At 34.8% G+C, this 23,787-nt stretch overlaps 1 protein-coding gene across 11 annotated transcripts in view; it reads right to left on the bottom strand.

Annotated features, from left to right (window-relative positions):
* Positions 1-23,787, bottom strand: part of CEP170 (centrosomal protein 170) — a 100,746-nt gene that overhangs the window by 11,100 nt on the left and 65,859 nt on the right. For 3 of the 11 annotated variants that reach the window (XM_064648661.1, XM_064648668.1, XM_064648672.1), the window contains 7 exons: positions 19,157-19,283; positions 14,613-16,424; positions 10,296-10,346; positions 8,257-8,491; positions 3,236-3,413; positions 1,665-1,832; positions 1,279-1,367 (listed from right to left, as the gene is read on the bottom strand). In XM_064648661.1, coding sequence (XP_064504731.1) covers positions 1,279-1,367; positions 1,665-1,832; positions 3,236-3,413; positions 8,257-8,491; positions 10,296-10,346; positions 14,613-16,424; positions 19,157-19,283 — 2,660 coding nt within the window. The remainder of the gene's footprint in view (positions 1-1,278; positions 1,368-1,664; positions 1,833-3,235; positions 3,414-8,256; positions 8,492-10,295; positions 10,347-14,612; positions 16,425-19,156; positions 19,284-23,787) is intronic. The other 8 variants (XM_064648663.1, XM_064648670.1, XM_064648664.1 and 5 more) reach the window with 6 other exon arrangements.

Raw genomic sequence — 23,787 nt, 5'->3', positions numbered from 1 at the left:
TCGGAAATGTGTTAGACTTGAATTTAATGTTACCAGTTAGCCATCAGTAAAAAACAACACACAAAATGCCTTAGAACAGAAATAATAAGAATGGGTTACAGGCTTTTAAAGAATTGATTCTTCACTCAGTGATATTCTTCCAACCAGAAATAGTAGGACTAGAAATGGCAGATAAGCTACAGTTTTTACCAATTTATATAATTAATTTTTTTTCTTCTTGATTTCTATGGTCAGATCTTCTTTAGTATTCACATGAGAATACAATCGTCAGATATGTTGTTATTTTGCTGCTTTTACTATTAGCATTGCCTTATGCTGAAATAAGCTTGTGATTTGATGTTTAATCTGTCACTCATGTAATATTTCAATATCTGACACTTCCTTGAAAAACTGATTAATTACAGACCTAGCATTTTCCCACATTCAGAAAATTATGCATGAAGATCAGCCAAATGACTTATTTTTAATGTTCTCTATTTTAAAATTATTAACTGCACAAAGACATGAAGAAGAACACGTGAATGATACGACCCTGAACTTTGTATTTAGAATTTTCTTTTATTCTTGCCAACCAAAGTGGTCACCAAGTGGTTGTACACTCACACATTTAAGTTAAATTGAACTGTTGATAGAGCAACATGTTACCATTTTTGACATGTCTACACTTTCTCTTAGCTACTAGGAAATCATATGAAGGAATCTAACTATCTGAGCAGGAATTTTCAATTAAAAATGACAGGTGGCTACATCTGTTGCTTTAGATTTAGAAGTCAATAGTGACTACATTGTTGGTTTCCAAGAACGATTTCAAGTAGTTTTTCAGAACGATTTACTGAAACTGCCCCATTTATTCTTTCTTCCTAAAATGCGGAGTCCCTACAAGAACTTGGCAAACATAGAGGGATTAAGTTTACAATTCAGTAACATTTTAACCGTAACTTTTAAGGAAGGAAGTTTTACAAGACTTGCATAGAGGCCAAGTAATTTTTGCATGGCATCTGCATATACTGGAACAGCTCCTCTGCTGGAAGTATGATGGACGTTGTTCTGCCCATGCAAACTTTGCTGATATTTCTCATCATATAATGTGAAATAAACAAAAGGAATAATGGAAAAAGAATTAATTCCAAATCTTTCTGAATGCTAAAAAAGCCACAGGTAACATTGCTTTTAGTTGCTACTAAGTGTATTTGATCTACTATACATTACTCTTTTACTAGTGGGAATATTAAAGAGAGCAGATATTTTCAGCAATAACAATAATTTTTAAAAACCCACCTGATTTTGCCAGCTGTTTTGTCTATGGATTGTCTTATCTTGCGAGAAAACTGGAAGACCGAGGACAACAGCAAACTGTCCCCCATAACCTGCAATAAGATTTTAATAAAAAAGGATGTTATTAGTTTAATGGGAATTAAATACAAACAATTCCATATATTTTGGTATCTTTAACATTAAAAAACCATACTTGTGTTTTAATTAGTATCATATACAATCATATTTGAACATTTTGCAAATAAAATAATATAGAGTATTTTCCAATATTAATGCCACCTGCTACTGGTAGGAAAGAAAGAATAGTGTCTAGAATATTAAGTGGGGGGGGATAATTGTCAAAGCTTAAAATAGACACATTATTGGAGAGAATCCTGTTGTGTACTCACTTCATCTCTGCTCCAAGTCCTTCTCCGGGTAATTGTCGGGGGATCGAGGGCATCTGTTAGCTGAGGTCTAGCATCACTAGGCCGACCATTCCCCTCTGGTGGTTTCGAATGCACTACTGGAGGGATTTTTCTGAAATTGAGACTTTCATCAAATACGCGGTCCACCAACTGGGGGATAAAAGAAAAACGCGTTTTATGAAATCTACTGGGTACCTGCAAAAATCAGATTACTATTTTCTCCTCCTGCAACAGTTTACAAGATGCCTATCAAATAAAAATCATACTGTTGTCTGGAACAGTACAAAATGACGCATCTCTTATGTAAGAATATCTCGTAAAAATGAATTTTTGGTTTGTTTTTTTTAAATATGAGACATACAAGGCACATTTAGATTACTCACAGAGACTCTGCTTATAGGTAGGTAACATAATAGTTACCTATAAACTGCTACTAAATAATTTATTCCTTTGATCAATGGATATATCTGTGGAATTAAGCAGAGTTCTCTGAAATGTAGGGTTTTTCCCCAGATTAGTCCTAGTGTTACAGAAAGACCTATACTACCTGAAGGAGATACTGCCATCTGCAGTATGTACACAATGTACCATATTTATTACAGAGGAGAATAGTTATTTAGTAATATGAAAATGGAAGTGATCTAACTGGTTCTGATAAAATGAGCACTTTGTTTCCTCAAAGTTTAGCCATAGTCCACGAGAATTAAAACCAAAATCTATGTGAGTATATTTATGATTTTTCTGACTACCTGACTCACGGGTTTCTCATTACTGTTTATATCTTTTTTTCCACAGAAAAAGACAGTATTAAACTAACTACAGTAAACTAATGTATTAACCAAACTTTATGCACACGAAAATGAATAAAACACATTTTGAAAGGAACATTATGAAGAAAAAAATGCAGTAAACATTTACAACACATTACTATGGTGAATTGTAACATAGTAGAAAGTGATGATTTAAATTCAGATTAACATGTGTACCAGCATTAGACCTGTGATGGTTACTAGAACAAGTTAGTCAATATATTCATAGAACAGCACAGCAGAGATAGTCAAAGAATATAAGACTTATTAGAAGCATAATGCAAACTTACTTCAGGGTAGTTTTTGACAATGTTATTAAGAAAGAAGATGATAAATAAGTATTTCAGTGTTCAGAAGATGAAAGTTTTATGTCACCTGTGAAAAGAGTGACTTTTTTGTTTTTAATAGCTATGCAAAGAATTAAATATAGACATTTATATATATTTGAACATATACACTAGTATCTTTAAATGCACTTAGATACTATACAATGGTATCTAAGGCTACAGACAAGTAAGAAGCATAACTACCTTGTTCCTATGTTTTGTGGAAAAAAAGAGACAGACAGATAGTATGCATCCTTTTGACAAGCTGTGTTCATAGAATACCTTCTGGGTTGTTTGTTGAAATAAAGGAACTTTAAATAAAAAAAAAATGTAGAGATCATGCACACGGGTTGAGTGGAAATAACTAAAAAGCTATGCAAAAATGCTAAAAGCAAAAGAAATAAAGAAAAGGAAGAACCTTATGCATTTCTCCATGAAGATCTCCTACCTCTTCTCTAGTGTCTATGGCAGAGCCAGGGGTGGTGGCAGCAGTGCTTACTGTGGTACTGGGGGCAGTGCCTGATGAAGTCACTGAATCTATCTCTCCTGCTACATCGTTGATTTCCCGTGCGATGAGAGCCAGATCTTGACTGATCCTAGTAATAAAGAGAGTGTTACATTCTCCCCTACAAATACTTTTGGGCCAGTAGAGCCCAACCTTGGCAGCCTTTTAGGTTTTGAGTTCCAGTTCCTTATAACTGTGCTATGAAAATGTGAAAGTTTATTTGTAGAACCATACAAGAAAATTTTAACTGAAGCTTGTCACAGCATGCCTCTCTAGAGGAAGAAGGTAGAAGGCAATCTCAAAAGACAGAGAGTCTTTGTTTTCTTTCTAGGATTCCCAGGCAAACGTGTACACAGTATATCTAAGACAGTGGATGCACTGTAAATATTGCACAGACCTGCATACATGCAGTAAATCTGAAACATTCAGACAGCGTTTAGTTTATACCTTAGTTTACCTGCTTGCAAAAACACCTTTTCAAGACCTCTGATTATCTAGCAGCCCTGCAGCTTGCTCACGTGTCTGAAATTCCAGACCAATACCCTAAGTCCTCAAATTTTATCAAGACAAGTTTTCCAGTGGGAAAAACAGAACATATTTGTAAAAACCTTGGCACTACAAAAATACATCTGAATTCTCAGCCAAAGATTCCTTTTCCTTTCTTCTGATCCACCACTTTAAAAAAAATAGCTTTGCTCTGTATTCTGCTCAGCACAGGGAAGAAGCTTGGCTAGCTCAACTTGCGCTGCTCCTCCACAGGACACCCCAAAAGGAGGAGGGAACAAGAAAAAAACTCTCACAAAGCAAAATCTAAAAGCCCTTACTAACTATGGCACCCTGAATCTCCAGCTTGGATCACACAGTTCAGAAGACCTAGAATTCAGAGCAGACTGCCAAGTGATCCCCTTTGACACTTCTGGCTGAGAGGACCGAAGGCACAGGAGTCGACAGTGCTACTTCTGCATCGCCAGGAGGTGAATTGCACCACCCACCACTCAAGCGGAAGGAGCAGCGCAGCCATGTAACAGTGACACACATCAGGCTGGACAGAGATGGATTGTTCAAGGGGAGCTTCCTTCTGCTCTTTATTTTCACTTTGTCTTCAAGTCAAAAAGAACGGACACCACTGACCTAGAGATAGTTTAAGACTAAGTGAGTAGAATTTCAACTTCAAAGGCAAACATAACTAGAGAAATTTCCAGTCAAATTCCTACACTGTATTTTGTGGCTAAACATCAGCAATATGCAATTAAGTGAAACTTTGTGTAGCTTAGGTACATATATAGTTGAGATATGGCTGTAGAAGATTATCTGGCAATTACCCATGACAACTCAAGATAGTATTTCAGATTTTAAACTATCAAAGACTGGAACAGTAATGTGGCACTAAACCTGCACAACAGTTTTCCCATATAATGCAGGTTTAGTGCCACACAGTAAAGCATAAAACAAGTCAATTGTTCATTTAAATAAATTAAAATATGATAAGAACCTATTACTAATTAATTTAACCTAATTACTACATCTTTTGGGTCAATTTTCATTTATATTTCATGTTCTTATATATACATGCCATTAAAAATCCAATATTCTAAGTCGTAGAAATACTAAAACACCTAATTCCTTTGTTTCACACAATCATCTAACTATCTCCTTAAAGACAGAAATTGCTAATAATCACATTTGAATTTCTGGGACAAATTCTGGTATTTAATGAATAGTTGTAAAGAAAATAAAACCCAGGAGATTTCAATTATTACCAAATCCTCCTGAAGAGAAATGTTATTAAACACCATAATCAAAAGTAGTATCAATCAAGACTTAACTCTTCACAGAAATCAGCAATGCTTCAACATGCCACAACCACTTCATTTGAGTTCTTCCCAAGCAATGAATATTACATAAAATGTCAGATATTTATATAAAAATGAATTAAAATGAATCCTGAGAGTATCAGAATAAACAACTCTAACATGGATGGCAAGTAACTTGGTAGACAATTATCATAGTCAAACATCAGTCCAGTGAACAAAATCTGGAATTATTTTCAATGTGACAGTAAGCTATAGTCAGTACTCAACTAAGTGTCTGCATAGAAACAATACAGGGCACTAAACAAAAACCACTGTGAAAAAGAAAACTAGAAACCAGTTGTGAGTAGTCTGACTTTTCAAAAGTGAAGTGTTCAAGTAATTCTACATTAACTTTTAGAAACAGAAAGTATTGGTTAAGGAGTATGCTTTGTGTAATCAGGGACAAGAGACTTAGGCTTTAGGTACGTGCTATTTACTCTGCTGCAACTGTAGGTTGCCTTGCAGATTTTTACTGCTTCCTGCATCACACCTAGCAATCACAAAAGGCAAATCAATTTATTTGCAGAGGCAAAACTAAAATAAATTCCCTAACTCTCTCAACGTGCTCCAGTAAATATTGCTATTAGATTCACTCAGTGAGCAGACTCACGCAGCTACACAGCTACATAGGGAACAGACTCAGTTTTCAACGCACTGGAAAAGGTGAGAACATGGAGCTTGGGATGGGGAGAGCATGACTACCTTTTCAAAAGCCTGGAATTCTAGTTCTTATTTAACTGTAGGGAAAGAATACCCAATATCAGAAAAAAGAAACAGGAATACTTCTAAGATATCTGTAATAGTGCTGAACTGCTGGATTACCAAGAACATTTTTATGCTTAGTCTACTATGTTACACTTCCTATGCTGAGTCAGTTGATTTTGTAACAATACTTTAACATCCTTAAATAAAATACATGTGAAGCTCCTGTATACACCATGGAGGGTGTATACTCCCTCCATGTCAAAGTGGCTTTAAATCAAATTTACTTATTCCATTAAGTTTTTCTAAACATCTCTCTCAATTTTTCAATTTTATTAACATCTGTAAATTGGGAAGTCTGTGAAAAGTGCAAACTGGTCAGTCAAAGAAGACCAGTTAAAACACAGTATGATGGTAACATGGATGCAATGAAATGTTTGTCATACAGTCTCTACAGTACTTTCTGCTGCACATGTATTTTATGAAATGCTTATCCTTACACCTGCCTAATAGAATCAGTTATTCAACAACAAAAAAATAAATCAAACAACTTAAATGAGAGCATGTAATCATCTATTAATTTTTTAAAAACTTTAAATAGAGTTGAAGGGATTCTGATCACAGAGGCTGATCTGAGGGCTGGGATGGAAAAAACCTCCACGGTAGACAACGACAGAGAATATGGTTAGCAAGGCAAAAGGAGCGGAGACAAAAAAATCTTATAAAGGACAGAAGTTAAAATTAAAGCCAGAGGAGTAATAACGTGAATCATTACAAAGATATATGGACGCATGGAAAAGATCAACTAGTGACCTACAGCAGTGGGGCTCAGCAGAGGCTAACCAAGAAAACTGGTATTGGAATCAGTGATGATAGCTGACAGTAATCTGGAATTTCTCAAATGCTGATTGCTAGTTTTCTTAACATTAAATAAGCTTATTTAAAGCAGTTTGTGTGAAATTTCTATATAAACTTGGCAATACTCATTTGAGTCTCTCACTACTTCCACTGAAAATAAAGCTGAAGAGGTAGGGTAACAAAAGGTACACAGCCTTCAAAACAAATTTAAAACCAGTATATCAATGCAGAAAATGGTAAGAATCCCAAGGGAAAAAAAAGCCCTGCCAACCTAACCATCAAGTGAGTTTAGACCGAATCATCAACTACCTCCAGTGTCAATCTCTCCCAGATAAGCAAAACATACCAAGAAGTTTCACTGAAGTAGAGGTTCATCAGTACTTCTTATAAGGAGGAAATAATACGTTATGGCTAACAATTGTTTTTCCCCACATACACACAGTCCTCCCTATAACAATCTCTAACTTTGGATTACTAAAAAGAAAGAGATGTTTTAGGAAGATGATTTTGAAGATGTTTATTTCATGATTTATCTAGATACTATGAAACTTCCTTAGGTATCTTTTGTGTGCCTCTCTGGGTCCCTTTGCACAGATCACACTAGAAAAACAAATGCTGAAAAATATTACCAAGAAGAGGAAACAAAAAATAATTAATCACACCAAGCAAAACACCTCCATGGCATTAAGCAAATACTCCACAGTATTAAGAATAATCTTAAAAGGAAAACACTTTTCCTGTTTAGGCTTCCAAATTAAGTTTTTTGAAAAGCTTCGCAACCTGGACACTGACATCGAAGTATTAAATAACATTTGCATATTATTTAGTTTTATTTATTTTGTGCAAGTGATCAGAAGTTTTCACTGCATGAGGGTTGCATGATATGGGAATAACTGGTTACAAGAATGTAGAACTACCTGTTCCTTGGTTCAATTGAAGCAGAGTTGATATTAGCAATAACAGAGGAATTAACATACTAATCTCAGATATTTGCAACAAAAAAAAATTACTTTTTGATGAATACACGACTTGTATCAGAAAGTATCTAACATGAAATAATATCTAGATAAATCAAAAATTAAAATGAGAAAATGGTCTTTTACATTGCCAAAATCACTTTTTTTTCTCTCTCTGTCACTTGTGCATCGATCTGAAATTTTACCTCAATATGAATGTAAAGGTAGTACAAAATCACATATACTTCAGCTTCAGGAAATACACTAAGTACCTCTGCAAGTCCAACTAATGCAACTGAAAGTTCATCTTCTGGGACTGGGCTATCCTAAGTCAGAAATTACTATAATTTTCCATTAAAAAGAAATGTGCTGGTAACATGAGTGTTCTGTCTGCCAGTCTCTCATAAGAAGAATTTTAAATTACTCATTCAGTTAGTGAGTGAAAGCAGTAAGTAGAGTGATACAGAAAATTCATTAGCTCAGCTCTCTTTCTCCTTTATATGCACCTGCATAACTGGTTGGGTACAATTCTTCGTTATTTTAGATGCTAGCCTTTAAAACCAACCTTGCTATCTCTTCTCGGTGAGCTGTCCAGTCACGAATGTAGTCTTCCTGTTCCTTTATTCTGTGCTTGAATGTATTGCTACTTTGAGCTGCTGTCCCAGAGCTCTGCAGTCGTGTGGTTTTCAGGGCTGGAGAGGTACGTAGACGGGTATGTTTAGGGGAATTACGGTTTGATCCGAATTCATCTTCTGAGGTGGAAGCATAATCTGTAGGAAAGCGCCTCCATCTTGCACTTACTAAATTAGTTTAATTGTTAAAAAAGAAATATTATTGCATCTTAAATAAGAAAAACAATATTATTTCAGTAACATCACAAAAATATACAACTATTCATTATCAATCCCCAAATACCTCACAAAAGGTTTATTTACTACATCTTAAAAAGAAAGCTACAAAATTTGTGTTAAATAATAAATACTGATTAATAAAAACACAAAACTGATGCTCTTTGTATAATGATGAGTAAAGTAAGATGTAAAAGTCAGTAACTGTATATGAGCTCAAGCAAACTTATTACAAAACAAGGGCCCAATTCATTAACATTAAAGTATATAGTCAAATTGCACTTTTTCTGCAGATTTTTTCCCAAATTTCATTCCAGGTGTATGTGATACACAAAAAAAAAATGAAGAGACATGAAGGAAGGATGGAGCTGGCACCAAGACTGGGACGCATGCTTACATAGGGAAGCATAAAACTCATAGATGGTGATAAGGTCTTTTCCAACCTTAATGATTCTATGATTATGTCTTTAGTATGGAAATAAAATATGTAAAATTAATATTGTGTTAAAAAAATCAGCTGCACATCTATAAAAAAGGAAGACTTAGAGCAAAGAGCTTCCTTTATTGAAAAGTTCATAGGTATGAAAATACCTATTCTGCAAGTCACATCCTAGAATTATTTTTCAAGAGTTTTTGTGGGTTTTTTTTTTTCTTTTCCAATCTGACAATTATTCCCTTTTTAAGCAACAGCCTAAAGACTTCTACATGTAGCACATAAAAGCATTATACAGCTGTGCTGCTGAAGACAGCCTGAAGTACAGGAGAACTGAAATTAAGTTGGAAGCTTTCGTCCCCCTATGAATTACTGAAGCTAAGAAAATGCATTTCAGATATGCTGTCCTCAAACATTCCCTGCAGGATGAGATACCATTAAGTACAAAGGAGTCCTCATCATCACAATCTTCTAAATTATTGCAGAGGATTTAATCCCCCAAACTCATTGACATTCATGAGGCTTAAAAATTAAAAAAATGTCTGATCACCTCTTGGTAATTTAAAAATAATACATGCAAATGACATAAGTTGTTTTTACTATTACAAAATACAAGAAATAATACTAATTTCTCCTGAAACATCTAAAAAAATATTATAAAGGAAGTATACATAAATATGTATTTAAAAATAAATATGTATACATAAATATGAATTTAAGTAACAAATAATGAAAGTAATTTTTACTTGAGAAAAGATCTGTGTAATGCAGATTACAGTATGCAGAATATAACATTGGTGTATAAGCTTACATCTCTTCCCTCATATAAAGAATGCATTTTTAATTGCTGGAAATAAAAATGTGCTTGTGTAATTTTTTTTTTAGGTTTAAATGTGGGCTTCAAATCATGTCCAGTTGTACTTTTAAAAAAAATATTCTAATTTTATTGAAGCAAGTAAAAATGTCTCTCCAATCATTTACTGATCTCTTTTTAGAGGTTTCAAAGTTGTTTGATCTTAGGGAAGTAAATATAAGCAGAAAAAGCACATTTCCCCACCAATAGCATGCAAGCAATGTGTGACTAAAGTCCAAAGAACTCTATGAGTTGGGCCCACATTTTATCATCCATTTTTGTTTAAATTTTTTGTCCTGGTTCAAATTATATATATCAAAATAAATATAAAATTTATCTTAAAATCTCCCAAGTGAGCTAGTCCAGCAACTCAGCACTGTACAATGAGCATATGTAATAATATATTTAAAAACTAAAAAATTGAATGAGAAGTGAAATATCAGAAACAGATTTGATTTCTAGTACTCTACCACTGTAAGTTTCAACATCAGGATCTGGGTCTGGGAGAAGCTTGGATTTCTCTGTGTACAAAATAGTGTTTTATCATGTTAATTAGTTTTAAAACATTCAGGTTAGAAGCATTTGCTTAAATAAAATATATTGATGAGATTAGTCTTAGGTCCTCTTTTCCACCCATACTTTTTTAGGAAAAGATTATACATTCAATAAAAAATAAAGAACTTTGTAAAGGCTTAAACATTTCAGAGATACTAACTGAAATGGCATCCATAACAATTGTGTACATAGTATAATAAAAACCCTCTCCATTTTTTAAAACCAATAAAATTTAAGGCCTTAAAATGTTGGTTTTCAAATCATCAATGGGTATTATCAATGGGTTTCTCCTTATTACGAAGAAAACGTTATTGTAGGCCTAGCAGTAAGAATTTCAAGGTTTTATAATTCATAACAAGCAATATCCAAGCACTTTTCCCAGTAAGGTAACTATACATTTGCAAATATATGCTTTTAACACTATCTATAAATTATGCAGCCCTGAAAGGTCATTGTAGTTTATGCAGATTCTGAAAGCTATTGTGCAATTGCATATCTCAGACACCAAAGACAGTGAATATCAGTACCACTAACTAGAAAATCCTTCAAAACCCTGGCTAAAACAATCAGCATACAAACCTAATTTAGTGACTACTCTGTGAGGGGCATAATGTCCTGACAACACATTAAGCTGACAAGTTTGGTGATTTGGACACCATACTCTCACTTTTAAGATCTGAGAATAAACTTGATTGAATATGTTCCTTAAAAAATATTCTACTCTCATTAGCACATTGCCTTCTCAAGGTTTATCCATTTCAAAGATCCCGAAATTTGGTGCTCAGTAGTGCAATAATACTAAAATGTGCTTAATAAGTGTTGTTTTCTCTCCATTACCAAACCTTCCCCCCCCCCCCCCAGTTATCTCAATAGCTTTGATCAACCTATCTGCCAGCCATTTGCAATCACAGTCAGGTCAGCAAGCCAGCAGAGCTGCTAAACACAACTAGTTGCTCAAGGTGTCTCTGTTCTTACTTGATGTCTAATTTGACAGTGCAGCTTATCACTTTTGCACTAGGTCTGATCCTGCTGTTTGTTATCCTAGTACATAGCTCCTTCTGTAACACCATCTTCAATTTTCCTTAGTTGTGAAAATAGGTCTTTGGTCTTCTCTGGTTTTATTGATCAAACTCTACTGTTTGATCAGACCTTTCATTGCTTGTGGTATAAAATTACTAATTCTGCTTCACGTGTCTTCCCAGTGTTTTTAGCTATCAAGCCTCCCACCACAGAAACACCCTGGTAATTACTTTAATGCTGGCAATTCTCATCCAAGATGTTCCATTTACCTGTTTGTCCTTTCATATAAAAGTAATCAATACTTCACTGCATCAAATCAGATTTTTGAAATTACAGACTTGCTGACAGTTCTGACAATTTTAATGCTATTATGTTGCAATTCATCCATATGAAGTACAAGACAATAAAAAAACGCCCAGTGAATATATGTTTTTCTTGCCCTCTATTTACAGGCATGTATGTCTGAACATTGACTTGGGAAGTGCAGAAATAACTTTCTCTTTTTAGGCTGGATTTAAGAAGGCATCAGTGTTCAGTGATCTGCAATGTGGTAATAATGTTAGCTGATCTCTGATGAGATAACCCAGAAGAAACATACTTAACACCTTGATAGCAACCAGTCTTCTGGTAAAAGAAACAAAACTCTAAACCTTATAATAGTAACAATCATTCATTTTCCAGTCTTTCTATGTCCAGGGAGAGAAGAAAATATATCTCTGTTATGCCTCGATTAAATGTGCCTCAAGTAAAACACATTTAAACAGTTGAGGAACTTTTGTCAAACACTTAATTGGTACTTTCCAAGACTGCTAAAATTAAGTGAATTCTTGACTTTTCTAAAAATAAAATTAAATTCAGGAATTAAATAATTTGGATCAAAAAGGTTCTGCTGTGTTCTACTTTTATATATTGCAGACAAGTAACACATTCTACCCAAAGATGATTTGAATACATTAATCTAAGGATAAAATTATAAATAATATCATCAATAACTTGATGCGTTGGTAGTTATTAGCATCATATAGCTAAGGGGAAAATGTAGACATACTAAGTAGTGGTCAATATATCATAGGTGATGTATATATATACACTCCTCTATACACTAGAAGATTATACCACATTCAAAGCAATTCAGATTTTCCTAAAGTATAATCTAAATAAACCAGTAAAAAAAATTACACAATAAGGTTACTGATACAGACAAAATCCAGAACTCTTATTCCTAAACAGTAGTAACAATAGTTTTTACTTACATAGTAACAAGACTTGATTGATTTGTTAAGCTATGATTTTCTTTCAAAAGTATCTGACTGCTTTATTAATGGCTTTCTGATTTTGGCCTTTACACTGATAAGCTTCTCCCTGATCTTAATATATATTAACTGAAAAATTTTTTTATGATAGAAGTTATTCCTACCGTAGATTTTCTAACAACAGTTTTTTTAAAATACCTAGCTTATTATGTTGAGATAGCTCATGAGAAGATGGCATCTTTTCTTTCTTGAAAACAGAGGATTGTGTACAAGCTACAGTAAACTTTGAGTGTGTAATGCAAGTAAATGAAACGAACATTAAGCAAAGATGACTGTGATAGACTAGTGGACTGGGAAGAGGAAGATACACCCACTCCCCTTAAAAGAAGCAGTAAACCACTTCAATGCAGCAACCTTTAAAAAGTTTAGGAAGCTGGCAAGACTTCACATGGACACAAAACTCAAAATCTATATACAGTTTTGTGAAAAACAAAAGAAGCAGTGAATTGACAACATCCAGGCTTTACCTTTTCAAAAATCAGCAAAATCACAATGTGAACAAGTATTAAGTATTAAAGTAAACATATAGAAGTCTTAACTGACACTCTTCCCTGACCTAACATTGCCACCTTTCAGGCTGCACATATAAATTCAAAACCTCAATTAAAATTGAAAATATGCTACTTTTCCAATTATATCTTACAAGGAAAGACCAAGTTTTTCTTTGAAGTTTAACCTTTCTTTTTTGTACCTTTCTAGACACCTGTCATAGTAGCAAACAGATTCAACTTTACAGTTCAGCAAACACCTCATTTGTACCTCAGCAGAAACTTCTAATCAGCTAATAAATGACATAGCCAAAAGATACGTGCCTGGGGAATACACACTGCTAATAATCCTAACAAGGTCCATTTGTGATATACCAGCAACAAAAGGACAGCAGAAGTGTGGGAATTTAGTATTACAGTTGTTTATATCAACTCTGAATGGGATGCAGTAAAAGAGACTATAAAATCTCAGTATCAACACATAGCACTGGAAGCTACTCCATTTATTCTGTTCTTTCTTAGACTGTGGATTGGCTGCAAATACAGTAAAGCTGGTAGTATGACAATTCTAAAAGCAAGTAGACAACTATTTTAGATATTCATTCCATGTTAAAGTTCACTTATTTATAATTACCACATTTCAATTTTGGTTGAATTAATATTGCTGCTGAAAAAAACCTACCAGCTTTTTACACTGCTTCCACTTAGAGTGTTGACTTCTAACAGAACAGTAGGTTAAAATTCATTGATTGTACAGATTTTTCCTTCCACACATAAGGTAACATTATAGTAAAGGAACCACCACACCAAAGAAGACCACTATGATTTGGAAATCATGATAAAATCATAAATTGCCATGATTTGGAACACAGAATGGGAAATAATCCAAGGCAAGGCAAACATTTCAAAAGAAATTACTTAGCTTGATGATATTCAGTTAGGTAGTGCATAAGTTTTTCAACTAGTTCCTTCACTGTTATTATTCTTATAAAAAAATCTCACTTTCGTAGTTCTGATTGCATATTTACAAGCCTACCTTACAAATAAGTATTATATCTTCTAGGTAGTAAATAGTGCTTCTGACCTTTTGAATATCTACTACTATGACTTGAGCAAAGAGATCTCTGCTCTGTTTTTGCAGTAAAGCAAAAACAAAACCGACACATCTGACTGCCCCAATGCATTAATGAAAAGTATCCAAAGACTTAAAAGATTACAATTTCTTGTCTTTACGATTTTCAGTGAGAAACCTCCCCAAGCCGTGAAAAAGAAGCCTTTTAATCCAAAGAGTGCATCAACAGAAACTCAACAGATGTTTCATAAGAACTCTTTCTTAAATCTTTTTTTTTTAAAATCCACATACTAAAAACATCTAGTATTGTATAAAATTATTTCAAATAATCTCACATACCTGAGGGAGAATTATGTGCTGAAGCCAAGGATTTGGATTTTGAATCTGAAAGTCGAGAAATGCTATTGGCTCGAGTTCTAGCAGAAACTTTACTGCCATCTCCTCCTGCTATCAACCTTGAACCACTTCTGATAATAGCTTCTGGGGTACGAGATGAGGCAGTGCTTCTAGTTATCGTTGCTTCAGAATCACTACGTGCTGATAAAGAGCCAAGTCGATTTCTGCGAGGTTGAGCAAGTAAGTCTATTCTGGAAATATTTCTCCTCCCTGATGGAGGTTTTGACGTAGAACTTGTTGTGGACACTTCGGAAGCCACTGAAGCCTTATCGGCATCAGCAAGCTCGCTATCTGAGACTTCACCAAGCCGTGCTCTGCGCAAGAGAGAAGTCCTTGTGGGACGAGGTCTTGGAAGAGTGGTAGATTTACTAGATTGACCAAGTGCAACAGGAGAGCTTTTTGACTTAGTTGACTTTCCTTCCATCTTGGAATGTAAAAGTTCATCTGCTGAGGCAAAAGGTACTCTTCCATGTGATTTGCCAGAGTAGGTTTCCTGGTCAGATGATAAGATATCAGAAATGGCAGAATGAGGTACACTAGATGTTTGGTCATCATCTGTTAAATCTACTGATGGTTGTCTCATTCTTCCACTGGATTGCACAGTTTTGCGAGCATCAGCTCTAGACCCACCATCTGAAGATCGACTTTTAGTTTTCTTTTCCATCTTTTCCCTGGCACTTGCTGTAGAAGATTTTAAAACATCCTTTGAAGGGGAACCAGTGGAACATCTATCTTTATATAAGGTTGTAAAGCTCTTCCGCTTTTGCGTGGATTTTCTTTCAGTGTCACCAGTAACGAGACTGATTGTGCTGGCTGTATCGACATCTGATTCTGGTGATATGGAATTATCTCTGTTATAACTAGGAGTGTCAGGACCTTCATCAGTTTTATTCTCTTCACGCAATTTAGCTTCAAGGAAAGCCATCACAGCTTCTGTGTCTTTTAAAATGAGTGTTGTATCTAGACTGGAATCAGTATCCATTGAATCACTTCTGTCACGTATCCTGTTTGCAGATACTAAAGGGGCAGCAGATCCACTTTGCTTATTAATGTGAGGAATAAGTTCTATAGGTATATTTGTGCTAGGCTTATCTATTGTAAAGCTACCTTGCCTCACTAATGGTTTTGAAGATTCCTTTTTTTCTCCTCCAGGTGTTTTAGGGCTGTGTCCTCTAATAATTTCCTCATTTTTTCTTCTTCTGCCCTCAATCTGTGCCAACTTAATTTCTGCTTTATCTGTAACATGTCCAGGAGGATTGTCTTGATTATCCAAAGTTTTAGGTGACGTAACAGTCTCCTCTCTACCTTTCTCAACCTGATTTACAGCAGATTTTGTAGAGGATAATTTTGTGGGTGTCCAGTGTCCTTGCTCCTTTCTTTCTTGTTGTTGAATTTTTGCTAAAGCTTGTTTCACCACAGAAGTTTCTCTGCCAGTTTCAACTCTCTCTTTACTGGAAGAGCTGGGAAAAGAAAAAACTTTGTCTCCATTAGCTCTGGGTGAAAGACCATTCATTGTTCTGGTTGACTTTGCATCTGAGGCATGACCTGGAGTTTCTTTCTCCTGAAGTTCAGTGTCTTGCTTTTCACCTATTTCTGACCTCTGATGAGATGTAGCTTTTGATTTTGAGTTTTCATTCACTTTCTCCTCTTTGGGAAGCTGAGGAAGTGTCCTCCTCTTTCGCTCACCTTGGCTGGTCATAGAAGCAGCTGAACCAGCACTTCTAACAGAAATACCAGACTCACTGATGTCTGTGTCTAAAAATGAAAGAGAAAAAAATATCTGATAGGACATTCAATAGCAAGGTAAATAGATTAATTTTTTAAGACTGTGTAAGACTAATGCACCAACATAAAACAGAACTGAAAAAAGTCACCAGTCTATCCTGCTGTTCTACGGCAGGATCAATTATAGTTAGACAAACACAGGTTTGAAAACATTTAACAAACTCTTTTAGCCAGCTGTGTAAACTAGGATCATACATACAAACTAAGTTTTTATGATCTCACAGAAGCTTAAAATAGGTACATAAGAAATCACTGTTACATCAGTATACCATTACAAGAGGAAGTAGAAAGCAAGTCTTACATTCCTAAACACCTTCAGGACCAAATCTAGCAAACCCTTTCAAATCTAGCAAAAAAGAGTTAAGAACCTCCTTCTTCCTTCCTACTTGCCTGTTCTACAGCTTACAGTCTTGTCTCATGGAGAGACTACATCCTCTCCCTGTGAGACCTCCCCTCAGGCTGCAGTGCTGGGAGATACTCAGCAATACTGAAAAGCCCTACTCATGAACAAAGAACTTACTCTGGTTGAGAGAGAAAAAAAAATGCTTTTAACCCAAACAAGACACTTTAGTATAGAAATATATAGAAAATGTATAAAAAGTATCAAAAGAATGTAATACTACTGCTAAAGAACTTTCACTGATGCTGAATAACCCTGTTTTAGTAACCAAACTTTATTTTTCTCCAGATGACTGTGCCCTCCTTGCTCATTTAACAAACACAGCAGTTGTGCTGTCAGAAACAATCAGAGATAATATGAATTTCTCTATGAATTGCTCTTACTTTGAATACTTGGATAGAAAAAATTCTTTTTGCAGTTAATTTGCCAGCTGCAGCAATATAATGTCACACACTTATAAACACACATCTGTCAATTCACTTTTTGCCAGGAGAGATCTATGAGCAACTGCTCTGCATATCCTGTTGGGATCTTCCTATCACAGTGTGCCACCAACATTGGATGTTCCAGGAATATAAACTGGAGTATAGGGCTTCCCTCTCTGGAAGAATTCTCCAAGCAATTAACTGAATATCAAAAATCACACTGTATGTATAGCTGCTACTTTCTATCTGTGTTCTTCAATCTATCTTTTCTCTTTGCACAGTGTCACATCTTTGATGAAAAATGCAAAATGACTCACATTTTTTTCTATAATCCATGTTAGGATATTGATTTTGAGAAGAAGGAGGTATTTCTGAAATCTAAGCAAGGTTTTCTAATGCCTGGACTGTTTTTTTCTTGAAAATTATGAAAAAAGTGAAAGTTCAATGAAAATCAATATGATTGCTATCTGTGAAGATTGACTTCTCTCAGACATACCCACCTGATCAAATATTTTATATATACATATAGGTATGTAACTTGCTTCTTGTTGAACTTCAAACAGCCTTTAGTAAAAAAAATGTGTGGAGTTGTTCAGCGTTGTATTTGGCTACTAAGGTTTCTAAAGAAGATACAGGGATCTAAGTCAACAAGACATTTTGTGAAGTGGTCTTCTGACATACACATCAAATTTTACTTTTGTTACACCTTTGGTGCTTGAATGCTTTCTTTATCTCTCCTTAAGTATTTTAGAATTTTTGCAGTATGTGTATGTGCTATACAGTAGTTGCTTCACTTTATGTCATAAAGTTCTTATAATGGTAAAAGAAGCCCTCATCTCTCCAAAGAAGATCCTAGTTAGTGTCCCATCTGAAAGTGACAATTTAAAACAATATGGAAAACAAAAGACCACCAAAGCCCCCAATTACCACCCAAAGGATCAGTCTCAGTAGCTATGATTTTAAGTGCCCTGTATGTACATCCAATCCTCCCAAACAGTGCAAAATTTGCTCTTGATTTCCATCATTCTATGTATATCAGATAATTTAATTTTTCCCCTTTCCATCTCCTTTGACTTTCACTATCCTAGGCAAAATTCAACGGTTATGAGGGGAGGAAAAGCTACGATACAAGCAGCAGTTACTGGTAAGAATTCTTTCATGCACTGACACAGAGGCTTGCATTATGCAACATCCAAAGCAGACCTTCTTTGCAAAACTTCTCCCAAAGATGATCATAACCTCTAAAGTGAAACCAGGAGGAAGAAAAAAGCAGAGAAGTAAAGTAAGGTAAGCAACTCCTTTGCAGTCAAGAGTGTAGATGTAAAAAACCAAACTGCTTAAAAATCAGAAATGTGAATAGGTAAACTATGGAGACACATAGCCTGAACATCTGGTGCTACAAGAAAGGGAGATAAAGTTGTTCATTGCTAAGGTTTCTGGCATTTTCAAAAAACACAGAAGGTTTTCTGTACTTCCTAGAAAGGATACTATGCTTCAGCTGAACACTGGTCTCTCATGTTGAATTGTTTAATAGTCATTATACTAAAGTATAATTTGGGGCCAGCACCAAGAAAGATGTAAGGAAAGAAACATACTATGCAGACCAACCCAAACTGTAGTCAAGTGAAAGTTTCTCTAATATTAAACAGTTTTTAACTTTCCTTTTTCAGTAACATTCAGTGTAATCCTGGCACTCATCTGCCATGCCAGACAACACTACCGCTGAGCTTGTTTTTACACTGTTTCTGCTAAGAACTTCAGGTGAAGATGAGGTATTAAGAGTAAGAAAGCTGCTTAAGTAGTGTACATAATCACTTTTTTCTCCCTTTCTTACGTTTCTTCAGCAGAAACATGACAACAAGAACAGTTTTTAATACCATTTTCTAATGGAGCAGGTACAGATGACTCCAATCTCATGTCATCTTCATCATGACGTGTGTGATTAGCAGCCAAACTGGCCCACTGCGATACCCAACGTTTACCTCCAGGATTAGTAGAACCTTCCTAAGGAAGAAAAAAAACCAGAAGAAAATTACAACAGTTTGATAAAAAGCATGCCATCTTTCCAGGTTTTTCCTGAATAAATATGTCAGACACTATTTTCCTGGAGGAAGTTAAAAAAATAGTTTACCTCCATAAATTTTAGAGTTCCCAGTTCTAGAATGGCAAACAAACGAACAAAATCTATATAGTTGCAGAATCAGTACCAAATAAACAACAGTTCCTAGTGCAGTGAACTTTTAAACATCAGAACCTATACAAAATATATCAGAACATTCACTAGTTCTAAGATCAGGTTATTTCAGTCCTCAGCTCAGAAGTGCAGGAAAAAAACATGGGGTGTGGGGGTGCATTAAAAAATTAAAAATGTGCTTCAGGACGACAAGAAAGTGACATTTTACCAGTTTAGAAGACCCTTCCGTCCAGATGAAATATTGTATTTACTTCATTATAGAAAGACTACCTTAAAGGACTGAAAGAGTAAGGTAACTTATGAAGGAAAGGAAAGGAAGCTCAGATTATTTGTTTGGTCTAAACAAAAAAAGAAGCAAAGACTATATTTAAACCATCCTTCTGGCTAACAGTGAAGCCACTGTCATTAGTATCTGATAATTTTTTTTGCAGCTAAACTAGAAAGAAAATTAATTTACTTTCTTGATGGTAAGCCTTTGAAACCTTGAAAATTTTTAAAATGTAAAAAAGTATAAAATTAAACCATCTTCTTGTGTTCTTATATAATTTTTTTTCAAAAACTGATTTTCTAAATATAATGTAACATTACTGTGTTATCAAATATATTAGTCTCTCTTGCTTATATCTCCAAATAAAGACATCTGGCAACTGCCAATGCATATATATCTGCACATGCACACACACACACACACATACACACACACGGGCTGTACACTATCAAAGGCTTTATAGAAATTTAGATAGTCTAATTTATTGTACTCAAAAGACAAAGTACTGCAAATGACAAAAATCACTGCCTATAGTTCCAAAGGAGTTACATAACCATCAGCAAGTCAAATGAGCAGTAAAAGAGATGGGAAAGCTGTGGAGATACAAGTAACTTGCTTAATAAAGACACTTGTAGGAGCTGTTCCAAAGGTCAGCTGGAGCTCTGCTGCCTCTTCAAATCTTCACACTTCTATTCAAAATGCTGATTTTTGCCTAATGCCTTGGCTGCTCTGGGTCTTTGACCAGGAACAAACTCTATATATTTTATAAAATTTATTTAGCAGAAATGGAATGGTGAACAATGTCACTTAGTGTATAATAACTTCTTTCAAATTAAAAGTTACTTAAACTTTTGAAAAACTTGAATTTAGGATCTTGAATTACTCCTGATTATATGCAAACAAGTGCAACATCATGAATCTCTTCCACAATATTATGAATGTAGTAAATCAGAGATGCACCAAGTTATTTGTTTGAACTATTATACAAATTTCCACGTTTTGAATTAATTTTTTAGAATCAAAATGTTACAAAATTCAAGTCTAATAAAAGCAAAGGAAGGCAATTCAATGTTTGTTATTTATGGGCATTCCTGAACACAATGCAAGGAAAAGGGTGTCAGGAAGAACAGAAAAACCCTGTGCATGCAGCATTTATGCACTGACAACTACTGCTGAAACCTGATTTTTCTTTCTTATCTCTAAACTTTCTTTTCTCTATTTCCTGTCGGTACTAGTGAACTTCCATCTTTAATAAAACAATTAACTACAGCCAAATCCAAATATGATAGACATCCCAATTGTCTTTGGTATAGAAAACTCCAACTAGTTCCTTCTGTACCACCTAACCAATTTCAGAGATAGATGTGTCAGAAATCTGAATTCTACTTCAAAATGGGGAAAAATATTAAAGACTTCACAGACTAACTGTAGTAAAGCAACATGATAAATTAGTTTTCTCTGAATGTAATTACACTGCCCAAAATGGTTTCTACATTGCAGTGAATGTAAATGTGTGCTTTGCTAACTCTCCACATATACAAGCAAAAACAACAAAGCTATGAAAAGCAGTTTCTTCTGATAGTAGTTTAAGCACATCGAAAAAGTGTGGTTTAAAAAACACATATCTAAGAAGTCACATATAGTTATCCTAATGCTCTTCCTATAATCCATATTAATTTGCACCTTACAGGCTCTCAAGTAAGCATTCCTTGAAATCTTCTCTTGAGTAACAAAAATAATTTCCTTGTCTTTCAGAAAAGATGAGTTTACATATCAGCTACCACCCTTTTAACTCCAGGTTAAATCTGCTTCCCCTTATGCTTATTGCACACACAAAATCAACAGGAGTAATAAATCTTTAGAAAATGTACTGACGGATTTCTGTGGACTGATTATTCAGCCTGAAGACTTAGGGTTTCAGGCTCCACATCTGAAAAAAATCCACAGCACACACATTATACCTGGAAGCATCTCTAATATTTGGCATTTCAAAGTGGAATAATATTCTTTTAAAAATAAATTTCAACTAGCTGAAATTAATTAAATTAAAAAAAAAAAAAGACGTAAAGATGTCTTTTCAGATACATAACTCCAGTCAGTTCAAGTTGTAAGAATTGTATTATGTCACCTTTCAAAAACTGAAGTGCTGTCTTGAAAGCAGTTCCTTTAGTCCCTCCCTACTCAACCTGCTCCAGGGGTGATGATCTTTTTACAAATTTCCATACATGCTTTATTTAAAGCCAGTGTCTTCAGTTTGTTCCTGGAACAACACTGACACCTATCTCAAACAGTTCTATTTCCTTCTGTTACATTTACTCCATTTATATATCAAACCCCAGCAACTGTACCCATCTCTACTTTGCTAGACTAAATGAACAGCATTCATCTGTTCTTGTAAGGTAAAGCTCCATTCCCTTAATAATCTGAGTAGACTTCTTTGTTCCTTCTCTAGACTTGTATTCACTGTTCTTAACCAAGAATAGTAACAATTCAAGTGCTATTATTACAGAAGAAGCTTCACCATGCAATAATACTGCTCTTTTGTATTAACAATACATTTCCCAAGCATCCAAAGGTCCTATTTGCCTTTTCACAGCCATATGATATTGACGACACATCATCCTACGTCTCAGCATAGCATCTAAGTTCAAACAAAAAAGTATCAAACTTCAAACTGAATGGTTTGCTCTACAGAAGGACAGGAAATTAGTGTAATTAGAGACGACAAATGAAAAGGAAATACAGTCTCTAAATATCCCACTTCTAAGAAGCAATATAGCAAACATTTACATGAATGAACTTATTCAATATTCAGAATGTCAGCAGTACTATTTAGTTTATCTTCAGTGGGAAAGACATGAAATGGGCATTTGAAACTGCAACAGGAACATTGTAGTCAGTGGCACTGACGATCCTGGAGATGAAGAACCAGATTTCTAACTGTGCTTTGGTCTTACAAAAAAATAATAAAAAAAAAAACAAACAAACCACAAACCAAACAAAAAACAGAAGTACATCAAAGACAATGTTGATAAACCATTATTTAAGAGCTGTGGTTAGAAAATTGACCACTGAAAATTAAATGAAGCTGGATGGATAAATGATAGCCCAAATGCCTACAGTATTTTAATTTATCAAGCTCACATAGTAAGAATAAATAATAATAACAACAACAACAACAACAGTAATACTCTCTTTGTTCTCTACCTTATTTAATTTTTGTTGTTAAATCACACTTACCTTGGTTGGCAAGTGGCAGCTTATAATATAGAAAATAAAAACATTTAAATATTTTAAATAGATGGATTTAGTACTTTTATTGCCTATATCTAATCATCGAAAAGGCAAGAACCAGAGCATTCAGTCTCAATCCAATCGTGTCATGACATTCAGTCTGCAGTTTATTTAGTCTTATGACAAACATCACTCCAAAGTACTAAAGATTGTCACATCAAAGGAAAAGCTGAGAATTTCTTTAATAAGAAAAGCAGTTTCTAGGTCTTTTCCAAGCATGTTATTCATGATACTTCACAAGTTCTGTAAAGTTAAGATATTTAAGTTCAGAATAAATTTTCAACCCCCAAAGTGACTCTAGGTGAACCTGCCCTACCTTGGCCATCTTTTCCATCTTCCTTAATTGAAATTTCTTAAATTTCTATTCTTTGTTTTTTCTATGTCAATCATGTTCTGGCTTCACCTCATTCTGCTAAACCATCTACAAGAATAACCGTGATGGGCAGCTGGAATAAGGTCCACCCACAATCTGAGTGGACGCAAGACTGGAACACTGAGCTACCCTGACCGTACCTGACTCTTTAGTCAAGATCTTCAATTAGGTTTATTAACTTATGATCTGCAGCTCAGTAATGCAGTAAGTCTTCCAAAACCCACAAGCAGAAAAGTTTGTATATGAGAACATGACACCCACATACTTTACAAATCAAACACATCTGCCTACCCCTTTCCTAATGACAAAACAAACTGAGAGCAAGTTTTGGCAGTAAGACTTTAGATACAACAATCTTCTCTCAGTAGTTATCCTCATG

Source organism: Pseudopipra pipra, chromosome 3, assembly GCF_036250125.1.
Source record: "Pseudopipra pipra isolate bDixPip1 chromosome 3, bDixPip1.hap1, whole genome shotgun sequence".
Classification (NCBI taxonomy): domain Eukaryota; kingdom Metazoa; phylum Chordata; class Aves; order Passeriformes; family Pipridae; genus Pseudopipra; species Pseudopipra pipra.
Note: the sequence above shows the minus strand (reverse complement) of the source record. Positions and strands in the feature narration are given on the sequence as shown.